This window comes from Chelonia mydas, chromosome 20, assembly GCF_015237465.2.
Source record: "Chelonia mydas isolate rCheMyd1 chromosome 20, rCheMyd1.pri.v2, whole genome shotgun sequence".
NCBI classification, from domain to species: domain Eukaryota; kingdom Metazoa; phylum Chordata; order Testudines; family Cheloniidae; genus Chelonia; species Chelonia mydas.
Window position 1 is genome coordinate 16,845,516 of NC_051260.2, and position 12,047 is coordinate 16,857,562.

General features: G+C 48.8%; 1 protein-coding gene across 1 annotated transcript; it reads right to left on the reverse strand.

Moving 5' to 3' along the window:
* Positions 1-536: 536 nt before the first annotated feature.
* TSPAN16 (tetraspanin 16) lies at positions 537-10,067 on the reverse strand. Its single transcript, XM_037887683.1, has 7 exons — positions 9,999-10,067; positions 9,164-9,361; positions 8,444-8,518; positions 6,970-7,077; positions 5,402-5,554; positions 4,724-4,807; positions 537-584 (listed from the first exon to the last, which is right to left on the reverse strand). Exons 1-7 carry the CDS (start codon positions 10,065-10,067, stop codon positions 537-539), a joined length of 735 nt encoding a protein of 244 aa, XP_037743611.1.
* Between the last annotated feature and the right edge of the window lie 1,980 nt (positions 10,068-12,047).

A 12,047-nucleotide genomic window follows, 5' to 3' on the forward strand; every position in this document is an offset into this window, starting at 1 on the left:
CTGCCAGTGCAGAATTAAAACCTGATTTCTACTCAGACAGGTAAGCAAGCTGTTGATTGGTATTTTAGGAAGATGAGACATTTAAAAACACAGAGACTCTAGCAATCAATCTCCCCATTTTTATTATCTCTGTTTAAATGGTATTTTCCCCCCAAGGGGATGGAGAATTAAAAAATATACAGATTTCAGTACATTAATCACTAATAACCACACATGTATAGAGCGGTTACCATATTCACAACTCTGGAGACACTTTGATCCTGCATATTGATATGGCTCCCAGGATTTCCTGTTATGTGAATATGGAGCTGGAAAACTGGACAAATGAATGGTCCTGCTCCTACGGAAGTCAGTGGCAAAGTCCCAATGATGGCCATGGGGCATGATCGTGAGTGCTTGGTACTATTTCAGCTTTGCTGCAATGCAGTGCAGTGTGTGTCCGCCCGTCTGCCCTCCCGGCCCCATTGCAACAAAATTCCAGGCGTTTGGGAAACGGAACTGATTGCTTCAGTCCTTCTGTGTTTCTTCAAATGTTGTCATACCAGTTTAACGTACAGCATTAAGGAGACTATCATAGCTGCTAGCTGCAGTGGGAGAGAAAAAAATATAGAAGGAATGAATGAAAGTCTTAAGGATTATGTCAAAAATTTTCCAACCTTGGTGCCTAAAGACTGGCATCTAAACTCATGATTATTGTTACATACATTTTTGGTACTTCTAGGTACCAAAGACATAGGGATGAGTAGGAAAAAGGTCCTGGAGGCCAAATTTAGGCTGTTAGGTAAGAGATTAAAGTCCAGGACCTCCATGGTAGCATTCTCTGAAATGCTCCCAGTTCCACGTGCAGGGCCAGTTAGATAGGCAGAACGGTAGGGTCTCAATGAGTTAATGAGACAATGGTGTTCAGAGTAGAGATTTAGGTTTATTAGGAACTGGGAAACCTTTTGTGAAAGGGGGATTCTATACAGACCGGTAGGCTCCACCTAGACCAACATGGAACCAAGTTGCTGGCATGTAAAATTAAAAGGGTCATAGAGGAGTTTTTAAACTAAGGGCTGGGGGAAAGCTGACAGGTGCAGAGGAGGATCCGGTTTGGATGGAGACATCCCTTAGGGGAGGATTTATTAAAGGGGGTACTATATAGCCTAGTAAAGAGGAGAGGATAGAACTTGATAAAGTACAGGTAGGAACTGAAGAGAAACAGTCAAATGACAGGTTTCAGAGTAGCAGCCATGTTAGTCTGTATCAGCAAAAAGAACAGGAGTACTTGTGGCACCTTAGAGACTAACAAATTTATTTGGGCATAAGGTTTCGTGGGCTAAAACCCACTTCATCGGATGCATGGAGTGGAAAATACAGTAGGAAGATATATACAGAGAGAACATGAAAAAATGGGTGTTGACATACCAACTATAATGAGACTAATCAATTAAGGTGGGCTATTATCAGCAGGAGAAAAAAAACTTTTGTAGGGATAATCAGGATGGCCCATTTCCAACAGTTGACAAGAAGCTGTGAGTAACAGTAGGGGAAAAATTAGCAAGGGGAAATAGTTTTTACTTTGTGTAATGACCCGTCCACTCCCAGTCTTTATTCAAGCCTAATTTAATGGTGTCCAGTTTGCAAATTAATTCCAATTCAGCAGTCTCTCGTTGGAGTCTGTTTCTGAAGTATTTTTGTTGGAGTATTGCGACTTTTAGGTCTGTAACTGAGTGACCAGGGCGGTTGAGGTGTTCTCCGACTGGTTTTTGAATGAAAAAGAGTCCCATTCAGTTACCCCACATGAAGGCAGGCAACTAAATATTGACATATTTTATAAATGCTTGTAAACAAATGCAAGAAGTCTAACTACTAAGATGGGTGAACTTGAGTGCCTGGTAGTAAATGATATTGATATAACAGGCATCACAGACACTTGGTGGAACGATGATATTCAATGAGACCCGGGAATGCCAGGGTACAAAATAGATTGGAATGTCAGAGTAGGTGGGGCAGGTGGCCGAGCGGCACTGTATGTGAAAGAAAGCATCGAGCCAAATATAGTAAAAATCTTAAATGAATCAAACACAATTGTGCTTGTGTAATAAGAGCATAGCAGTAGGAATATACCACTGGCCACCTGACCAGGATGGTGATAGTCACTGTGAAATGCTCAGGGAGATTAGAGAGGCTACAAAAACAGAAAATGCAATAATAATAATGGGGGATTTCAATTATCCCCCTGTTGACTGGGAACATGTCACCTCTGGATGGGATGTGGAGATAACATTTTTAGACATCATTAATGACTACTTCTTTGAGCAGCTTGTCCTGGAACCCACAAGGGGAGAGGCAATTCTTGATTCAGTCCCAAGTGGTGCACAGGATCTGGTCCAAGAGGTGAATATAGATAAACCATTTGGTAACAGCAGCCATAATGTAATTAAATTTAACATCCTTATTAGGGGAGCAGCCATGTTAGTCTGTAAAAGGAAAAGGAGTAATTTGTTAGTCTCTAAGGTGCCACTAGTACTCCTTTTCTTATTAGGGGAAAATAGCAAAGAAACCCACCACAGGAACAAGAAACTTCAGAAAGGAGACTATGCAAAAATGAAGAAGCTAGTTAATTTGGAAATTAAAAGGAACAATCACAAGAGTAAAGTGCCTGCAAGTTGCATGGAAACTTTTTAAAAACACCATAATAGAGGCTCAAACTAAATGTATACCCCAAATAAAAAAAAAGTAAGAGAAGCACTCAAGGAAGACAAGGCTGTTGCAGAGAAGCTAAGTGAATTCTTTGCATCAGTCTTCACTGCAGAGGATGTGAGGAAGATTCCCACACCTCAGCCATTCTTTTTAGGTGGCAGATCTGAGGAACTATCCCCAATTGAGGTGTCAGTAGAAGTTTTGTGACAAATTGATAAATCAAACAATAAGAAGTCATGAGGACCAGGTGGTATCACTCAAGAGTTCTGAAGGAACTCAAATGTGAAATCGCAGAACGACTAACTGTGGCATGTAACCCATCGCTTAAATTAGCTTCTGTACCAGATGACTGGAGAATAGCTAATGTGACGCCGATGTTTAAATAAGGCTCCAGAGGTGATCCTGACAATTCCAGGCTGGTGAGCCTAACTTCAGTACCAGGCAAATTGTTTGAAACTACAGTAAAGAACAGAATTGTCAGAAACATAGATGAACACAGTTTGCTGGGGAAGAGTCAACACAGCTGTTGTAAAGGGAAATCATGCCTCACCAATCTACTAGAATTCTTTGAGAGGTTCAACAAGGGTGATCCAGTGGATATAGCGTACTTGGACTTTCAGAAAGCCTTTGACAAGGTCCCTCACCAAACGCTCTTAAGCGAAGTAGGCAGTCATGAGATAAGAGGGAAGGTTCTCTCATGGATCAATAACTAGTTAACAGACAGGAAACAAAGGGTAGGAATAAATGATCAGTTTTCACAGTGGAGAGAGGTAACTAGCGAGGTTGACCAAGGGTCTGTACTAGGACCAGTGCTGTTCATCATAGCCATAGCTGATCTGGAAAAAGGGGTAAACAGTGACAAGGCAAATTTTGTAGACAATACAAATTTACTGAAGATAGTTAAGTCCAAAGCTGACTGCAAAGAGTTAAAAAGGGATCTCACAAAACTGGGTGACTGGGCAACAAAATGGCTGATGAAATTCAATGTTGATAAATGCAAAGTAATGCACATTGGAAAACATAATCCCAACTATACATGTAAATGATGGGGTCTAAATTAGCTGTTACCACTCAAGAGAGAGATCTTGGTGTCATTGTGGAGAGTTCTCTGAAAACATCCACTCAATGTGCAGCGGCCGTCAAAAAAGCGAACAGAATGTTGGGAATCATTCGGAAAGGGATAGATCATATGACAGAAAATATCCTATTGCCTCTATAGAAATCCATGGTACGCCCACGTCTTGAATACTGCGTGCAGTTCTGGTCACCCCATCTCAAATATGTTATATAGAACTGGAAAAAGTGTAGGGCAATAAAAATGATCAGGGATATGGAACAGCTTCCATATGAGGAGAGATTTTAAAGACTAGGACAGTTCAGCATAGAAAGGAGATGACTAAGGGGGATACAATAGAGGACTACAAATTAATGACTGGTGTGGAGAAAGCAAATAAGGAAGTGTTATTTACCTCGTCACAAAACACATGAACTAGGGGTCACCCAATGAAATTAAAAGGCAGCATGTTTAAAACAAACAAAAGGAGGTAATTCTTCACACAACCTGTGGAACTCACTGCCAGGGGATACTGTGAAGGCCAAAAGTATAACTGGGTTGAGAAAAGAATGAGATAAGTTCCTGGAGGATAGGCCCATCAGTGGCTATTAGCCAAGATAGTCAGGGATGCAACCCAGTGCTCTGGGTGTCCCTAAACCTCTGACTGCCAGATGCTGGGACTGGACAACGGGGATTGGATTGTTTGATGATTGCCCTGTTCTGTTCATTCCCTCTGAAGCATCTGGCACCAGCTACTGTCGGAAGACAGGATACTGGGCTAGATTAACCATTGGTCTTACCCAGTCTGGCCGTTCTTATGTTTATGTGTAACCCCCTAGCATCTAACTGAGGTCAGGGCCCCACTGTGTTAGGCACTGCACATACCCATGGTCGATCTGTGCACAGCTGGCTAATTGTGCGTCATTGGAGTACTTAAAAGTGAACACGTCCCTTTAAGGCCAGGCTAACTTGGGTTCAACTCACTTCCAGCAGGGCAGCTCCGGTGGCAGCTCCGCCAAGCAATAGGCTCTTCTCTTTGACCAGGGAAACCAGCTTGTGGAAGCAGCCCTGAAGGGTAAAAATGACAGTGAGGTGTAGGCTGCTTTAAGAGTAATCGGAAACGAAAAGCAATGATTGCCCATCCCCCGGTGGAATCCCATTGGCTTCAACACACTTGCTGTGCAAACTATTGTATCTTCCCGTCACAAGGGGTGGGTGGAATTAGCCCCTGTGTGGCTGACTGGCCACCGGCCTATGCCTGTGCCTAAATCCATAGATCTCAAAGCACTTTCCAAAAGACGTCTGTATCGTTATTCCCCCACTCTTTACAGAGAGGGAAACTGAGGCACGGGGGAGTGGCTTGCCTAAAGTCATGCTGCAGGAAGAGCCAACCCAGTGCCCTTCCCACTAGGCCCACGGCCTTCAGTTAAGGGGTGTACAAGGGGCTTTCTGGTTTTGAATTTAGAGCACATAGGCACTGATCCTGCCATGAGATCCCTGTGAGTGCAGGGAGACATTCATGCAGCATTCTCTGCAAGATCAGGGTGCTGGTCACTCCCCCCACGTGCTCTCTTGCTCCCTCCGACTCCAACAGACACAGGCTAGGTTTTTAACAGCACTATTCCCACGGTTTCCTTTTCAACCCCGAAACTGGGCCGCGACCTCCTGGTTGATGACCACGCTGCTGACGTTGTGTCCGTTGCATGCCGAGCTCATTGGATCTTTGCAGCAGCTTTTGGGATAAGTCAGGTTGGTCCGTATTTGAAAGGCAGAGCCAGAAAAGTCTGTGTAGTTATGAACCCCACAGCAGTTCAGCTAGGAACGACACACAACAGGGTTTGTTAAAGGCCAGGGTCTTGAACAGTTAGTTTTTCCTTTCTACCTCTCCTTCCCTGTGGTATCCTAGCAGAATTTCCTGAATGCCCCTTTGTTCAAATGGTGATTTTTACCAGAGGAGAAGTACGTTTAACTCTTCAGTTGGACTATATGACCTCCTGAGGTCTCTTCCAACCCTTATCTTCTATGATTCTATGATTCAATTGCTATCAAATGCCTGAGTTGTAAACGCTGGCTGAAATTCTAAGGCCTGTGGTTGACAGGTCAGACTAGATAAGCAAAATCGTCCCACCTTGTATTCTGGGGTGGGGTTTTTCCACCTTCTGCTGAAGCGCCAGAAATCAACCACAGCGGGAGATGGGACACCAGAGGGGATGGACCAGTGCTCTGAGCTGGTACAGAGGCACCTCCATCTGGCTGGTGCATCTCACTCACATGCTCGAGATTGCCAGATTTGGGGTTGGAAAGAAACCCCAGCTCAGATTGACAGGGTTTTTTCACCTTCCTCCGCAGTGTGGGGTGCAGGTCGCTACTAGGGTCCTGGGGTTTGTCTCACCCAATCAGTTCCCTGCCATGGCAGGGGCTGTAGGCACTGGTCACTCCTTGGTGGGCCCTATTCTCTGCCTGTGGCTCACAAGAGGGTTGTCTCTGAGGATTAGGATGCTTTGATCTGCGTGGAGTTTAGTGGCCTGTGCTGAACGGGAGCTCAGCCTGGCTATCCCGTCTGGCCTGAGACTGTGTGAAACTTCTGGCCCAAAAAATCTACACAGCAGATCCTCAGCACATGTGTATCAGCTTGACTGCTTTGTGGCCAGAGCAGCGCTGATTCACACAGAGGATCCAGCCCGGAGACTCGCTCAACGCTTGCGTTGAAGGGCATGTGGTTAAGATACTGCCCTGGGACCCAATTCCCAGCTGTGTTACAGAACCACTTGGGCGAATCTGTGTGTCTCTTTTCCTAGTTGGAGGGTGGGCATACAACCAGCCTCCCTTTCGCCTGGCCTGCCTCTTTAGATTGTAAATTCTGCTCTCTGTCTGAGGTGTGTACGTGGGCCCATCACCGTACCAGCTGGGCGTCTCCTCCCAACCTCTCGGCTACGATCCCCATGGTACCGATGGGGAACTGTTGCCCAGAGAGTCCAGGTGACTGGCTCCAGGTCACACAGGGAGTGCGTGGGAGAGAAGGGAATTGAACCAGGATTTTCTGTCCTAACCACTAGACGGTCCTTCCTCTCACACCACCTCGTCACAGCAGGGACTGTCACTGTGTATGTGCAGCACCAGGCACACTGGGTGGGGACTCTCAGAGCTACCGTAATACATCTAATAAGACTGTGGGGAAAATGTGTTGAGTCCATTGAAACAGGAGGTTTGGGGGGCAGAGGGTCCCCTACCTTCAGCATGAATGCATTCCATCCATAGGACACGATATCATCGTGTTTGTAGCCGCTGTATTTCTTCTTCAAGGCAGTCAGTGATTTGTCTAGGATGACACTGCGAGCCTTAAACGGGGGGAATGAAACGGGGCTAGACCAGGAAATATTTTCTCCTCAGATCCCGTCTGGTGCCAGAGTGTGGCCAAACGCTTTCAGGGAGGGTAAATCCGCATAGCTTCACCGAGCTCAGCAGAACTGAGCTGATGTCCACCCGCTAAAGATCTAGCCCAGAGACAGCAAAGTGTTACGCTGGGCTGGCAAAGCTGACCGCAACGCAGCCGCGGGCCAGCCTCAGACTAGCGAGCTCACTTTGGCCCTAGGGTGCGCCCCAATCCTGCAAAGATTTACTCACGCATTTAACATGACATCTATTGCTCCTGCAGTGGGTGGGTGTAAAGTGAAGCCTGCTTGGAAGTAAGGTGCAGGTACTTAACAGGTAGGGTAACTAGCCAGTGGATCAGATTCCCAAGGCATAGGGCAGGACACCTTTCTAGAGGAGTCGCTCACGCAACTAAAAGTTACTGGTCTGGATACAGGAATAACTAGGTGAAATTTTCTGGACGGTGTTATGCTGGAGGTCGCACTAGATCAGGGGGAAGGGATAGCTCAGTGGTTTGAGCATTGGCCTGCTAAACCTAGGGTTGTGAATTCAGTCCTTGAGGGGGCCATTTGGGATCTGGGGCAAAAATTGGGGATCGGTCCTGCTTTGAGCAGGGGGTTGGACTAGATGACCTCCTGAGGTCAGAAACTCTTCCAACCCTGATATTCTATGATAACCATCCATTTTAGCCTTAAACTCTGAGAATCTGTGCAGGATCTGGGCCTTAGTTTTGTAAATGTATATCCAAACCAAAGGATAATCACTCATATTTAAATTTGCCTTTACAAACAATAAGAATAATGCGGTAGGAATAATTCTAAAGCAAAGAGGAACCTTTTACTCAGTTAAGCATGGGGAGTTGGTAGACCTCAGTTAAAGCCGTGAGTTGGTTTTGAGGGACAGAGCTGGTTCAAATGCAAGGGGCAGGGAGAGATTTCCTTTTTCTTTTCTTTTTGTGCAATTAAATTTTTGACAAAAGAGTTAGTCTGAATTCCTCCTGCTCTCAGAGTCCAGATGATCAGAACCTGGAGGGGAAATTTTGTCAACATTTTTTTATTTGGTCAACAAAAGTTCCAGATTTGGAAACTCTGTGCTCGTTCTTTGGAGCAGTGCTATTGGAAAGGGGCAGCACTAGATGTTTAGGGTCCCGTGCGGCTCCTAGATTTTCCAAGGTACTCACAAAAATTGGCCACTTAACTTCCCTTTGGAAATGTCTCCCTGTTTGGAAAAAGGACCTGATCCTAAGCGACTCTTCTTTGTAGGATCGGGGCCTGCAGCTTTGTCAAGGAAAATGAGAATTTCCCACACCAGAAGGGAATTCTTGATACTCACAAACTGAGTGAAAGCAAAAACGACGACGGCTGCTGTGATTTCGGCGATGAAGATGACCAGCATTATTAAGAAGTACTGTGAGAGAGGGGTGTGGAAGGAAATTGGAAGGTTGCTGTGAGTGCAAACAGCAGAGGCCTCGTTCACGCTCAGATTCGTTGGGGATGAAGGTGCAGGGATTGCGAAGTGAAACACAAGAGGCAAATTTACACTGCAGTAAAAGGATTTAGCCCAGAGGGGCTGGGGCTGCCCAAATGAAGGTGAACAGGGGTCAGGAGGTCATGCCCGTCCATAAGAGTCTTGACCGCTGCTGACTGAGAGGCTGTCTCCTAAACAAAGCTTTCCCCTGGGTAGAAAGCAGGGCACACATGGTCAAAGTCCCCCCAGAACAGAGCGCGCTGGGGACCACATAAGCTGCCAAAGGACTTAAGTGGTGTGTGGATCTTGTCCCGCTCCCTCTGAGCAGACGTGAGTTTCACACGCTAAGGATGGAAAAGAATAGCTTGTGACTGCAAGGGAGACCACTGTTTGGTTAGAGTCTAAACCATAGTTAGGGCCAAATTTAGGAGCCCAGATCCCCAGCTGGGGTAAGTCACGTGGCTGTGGCAATGGGTGCATCGTAATGGCACACTTGACCCCCCCCAGCTCAAGCAGGAAAGGTCTGCAGCCCCGTCCTCGCGGTCCGGGACTGCGCCCCAGCTGAGAGCAGCTGTGTGTACTCACCATCCGCAAGAGGCATCTGCTCTCTTTCACTGCGCCCCAGCACCCTATGAACCCCAGCATGGCCACCATGATGCCCACCACGATGCAGAAGTACCCGATGTGGACAAAGTTCACCGAGGTGGAGCCCAGGACCCTGACGAAGGAGGTGCTTCCCAGCTTAATCCACAGGCCCAGCGCAACCATGGTGCAGCCGACAACCTAGGGTGACAATAAACGTATATGCGTGTGTGTGTGTGTGCGTGCTAGTGCGTGCATTGGCCCTTCAGCTTGAGCGCTCCGGCCATTCCCCCGATTCCCCCGGGGCGAGGAGCAGAGATGCCAGGGCCAGGCCGGGGGTGCGTGAACGTCACTGAGATCCAGCCCCTCTGTGCCATTCCACGGCCAGTCCCTCCTCCCCGCTCAGGGCTGCCCACCAAGAACTGAACAGAGGCTGCTGAACACAACCCACAGTTCTGACCAGCCGTGGAGTGACGTGAATGTTACCTGAATGCCGAGGGCCAGATCCCCCGTTGATGTAAATCATTGCAGCTCCATCAGTGTCAACAGAGATCTACACCAGCTGAGGATCGAGCCCCTGAACTCTGGGGAAGGTAGCTGGGCACAGGGCTGGCTGGTTTTATCCTTTGCTCTGCCCCAGACCTGCCGCGTGACCGTGAACGAGTTTCTTCCCCGCTCTGTGCCTCAGTTTCCCCTCTCACCTAATGCCTGGTTAGGCTGTAAGCTCTTCAGGGCAGGACTGCCTCTCACTCTGGGTCTGTGCAGCCCCTGGCACCATGGGACCCTGGTGCCACCGTAATACACCTAAATAAACGTGTGTTTGAAAACACAGACTTACAAAGATAATGGTGTTGAAGCAAATCATTACAGTCTTCAGAGTGGCATAGTAACTGCGCGAGGGAGCCATGGTGAAAACCGGCCAGTGCGGCTGCTCGCAGAATGGCTTCTAGGTTGGAGAGATGGCAGAGAGATTTTCAGCTGGACTTGCCGCCTTTCACAAGGATCCATTCGCACCTTGGTTTTATGTTAAACTCACTAGAAATGCAGCACATTGTTGGAGGCTTTTACTTATGATGGGGCAAATACTTTTATTTAAAAGCTAATGCTAAGCAGGGAGGTTAGTCTAGTGGGTACTGCTGGCCTAGGGACCAGGAGATTGGAATTTGTTTCCTGGCTCTGATCCAGACTCCTCATGTGACTGCATTATTCTGTGCCTCAGTTTCCCCATCTCAGAGGGGGGTAATAATCCTTTGTCGAGTTAGACTGGAAGCTCCTCGGGACAGGGACTGTCTGTTGCTATGCATCTATGCAGCACCTGGCACAACAGGACCCAGATCTTGGTTGAGAGGGTCTGTGCAGCGCCTGACACAGTGAGGCCCCAGTCAGCGCGTCCTATAAATAATGATCAGTGGTTGCGCTGAGAGGTTGTCACTGAGTTTGGGGGAATGGGGTCTCTGTGACATGTGAAAATCCAGCCCCCCCAGGGGAGATTTCAGTACTCGACGATTGTCATGGCCTTACAGACTACAGACCCGGTGACTCCTGGGCTGTGGGAAGGAAAGTGTTTATCCCCCATCGCAGCCACTGTTAGCTTTAGCCCGGACTCCGCTGCAGGGGAAACTCGCCCCGCGTAGAGGGCTAGCAGGGGGCTGCTACTGGCACTTCCGTCTCCCTTCCCTGCGTCAAGGGCTCTTCACCTCCCACCCACGACCCAGGCCAGGGCGTCCAGGGGCCAGCAGCCCTAGCGGGTGGCGTGGCTTGCCGCGCAGGCCTCAGGATCGAAACTCATAAGCCCGGACCTAAGGGAGTGGCCGGCCCGTTTGCCCAGACCCACCCACGGGGCCTTGTGCTGGCTCCCCGGAGCCTCCTGCCCTGGCCGGCCTGGCTCCCGGCCCTGCAACGTGCCCCGGGTCTCACGTGTCCTTGGTCCGGGCCCCTGCGCTCCGGCTCGCCCAGCGCCTGCGGGGATTCCAACCGTCGCCCGATGGCTGTTGGAAGGGGCGGGGGAATGGGGAGCAGGCTCCATTGTGAGGCAGCATCTGCCTCCTTCGTCCCTAGGGGCAGAGAGTGGGACGGCTATAGGGCCATAGACTGGGACCACTGTAGGGTGTCTATACGGTCCTCAGTTTCCCATGGCTGCAGGGTCTGTGGCTTGGGACTAAATCAGATCTTCCCCACAGAACACTAGGGGACCCCATTCTGTCCGTGACCACCAACCGAGGGCTGTTCTTTTGGTCCCATATTTGGGACCCCACCCCTCTGCCACATCCAGCTACCCCCTGCCGGGAGCAGGGCCGTGCCAGCAGAAGGCATGGGGGCTGGGGGGGGGCCAGGCTGAGCGGCATATGCTGCAACATGCAGCCCATGACTATTCAGCTCCATTCAGCGGGAGATAGGGGATTCCCTCCCCCCGGCCCTGCAATGCCGCCCACAGGCCCCCCGGGGGCATTTTGGCCAGGGGGCGCAATGCTCAGTCCCACCTCTCCCTCTCTGTAAAGCACGGGCTGCGATCCTGCAGCAAGTGTTCCCACAGGGCTATTCTGTACAGGGCTGTACAGGTCGTGCTTTGTACGTTACAGAGAGTTAACCAAGGAGGGGGCTGGGCTAGCTCTTGTTGACTAGAACTCCCAAAATGAAGAAGGAGGGGCTTGTAGTTAAGGGGTGGGACTGGGACTCATGTGACATGGGTTCTGTTCCTGGCTCTGCCACAGATTCCCTGTGTGACCTTGGACAAGTCACGTCCCCTTCCTGTGCCTCAGTTTCCCCATCTGTAAAATGGAGATCGTTCTCCTTTCTTTGTCTCTTTAGAATCTTTGAGGGACAGGGACTGTTTGTACAGGGGACCTCTGGGTGCTACCATAACACAAACAATAAATAGGCACCCACA

Excerpts from the sequence above, each read along its gene's own strand:
- TSPAN16 (XM_037887683.1), bottom strand. The coding sequence starts at position 10,067 with ATGGCTCCCTCGCGCAGTTACTATGCCACTCTGAAGACTGTAATGATT. Across the intron at positions 5,555-6,969 it reads GGAATGCATTCATGCTGAAG|CTGAACTGCTGTGGGGTTCA; the intron begins GTAGGGGACCCT and ends TGTCGTTCCTAG. Across the intron at positions 585-4,723 it reads CCGGAGCTGCCCTGCTGGAA|CTAGCAGCTATGATAGTCTC; the intron begins GTGAGTTGAACC and ends CTCCCACTGCAG.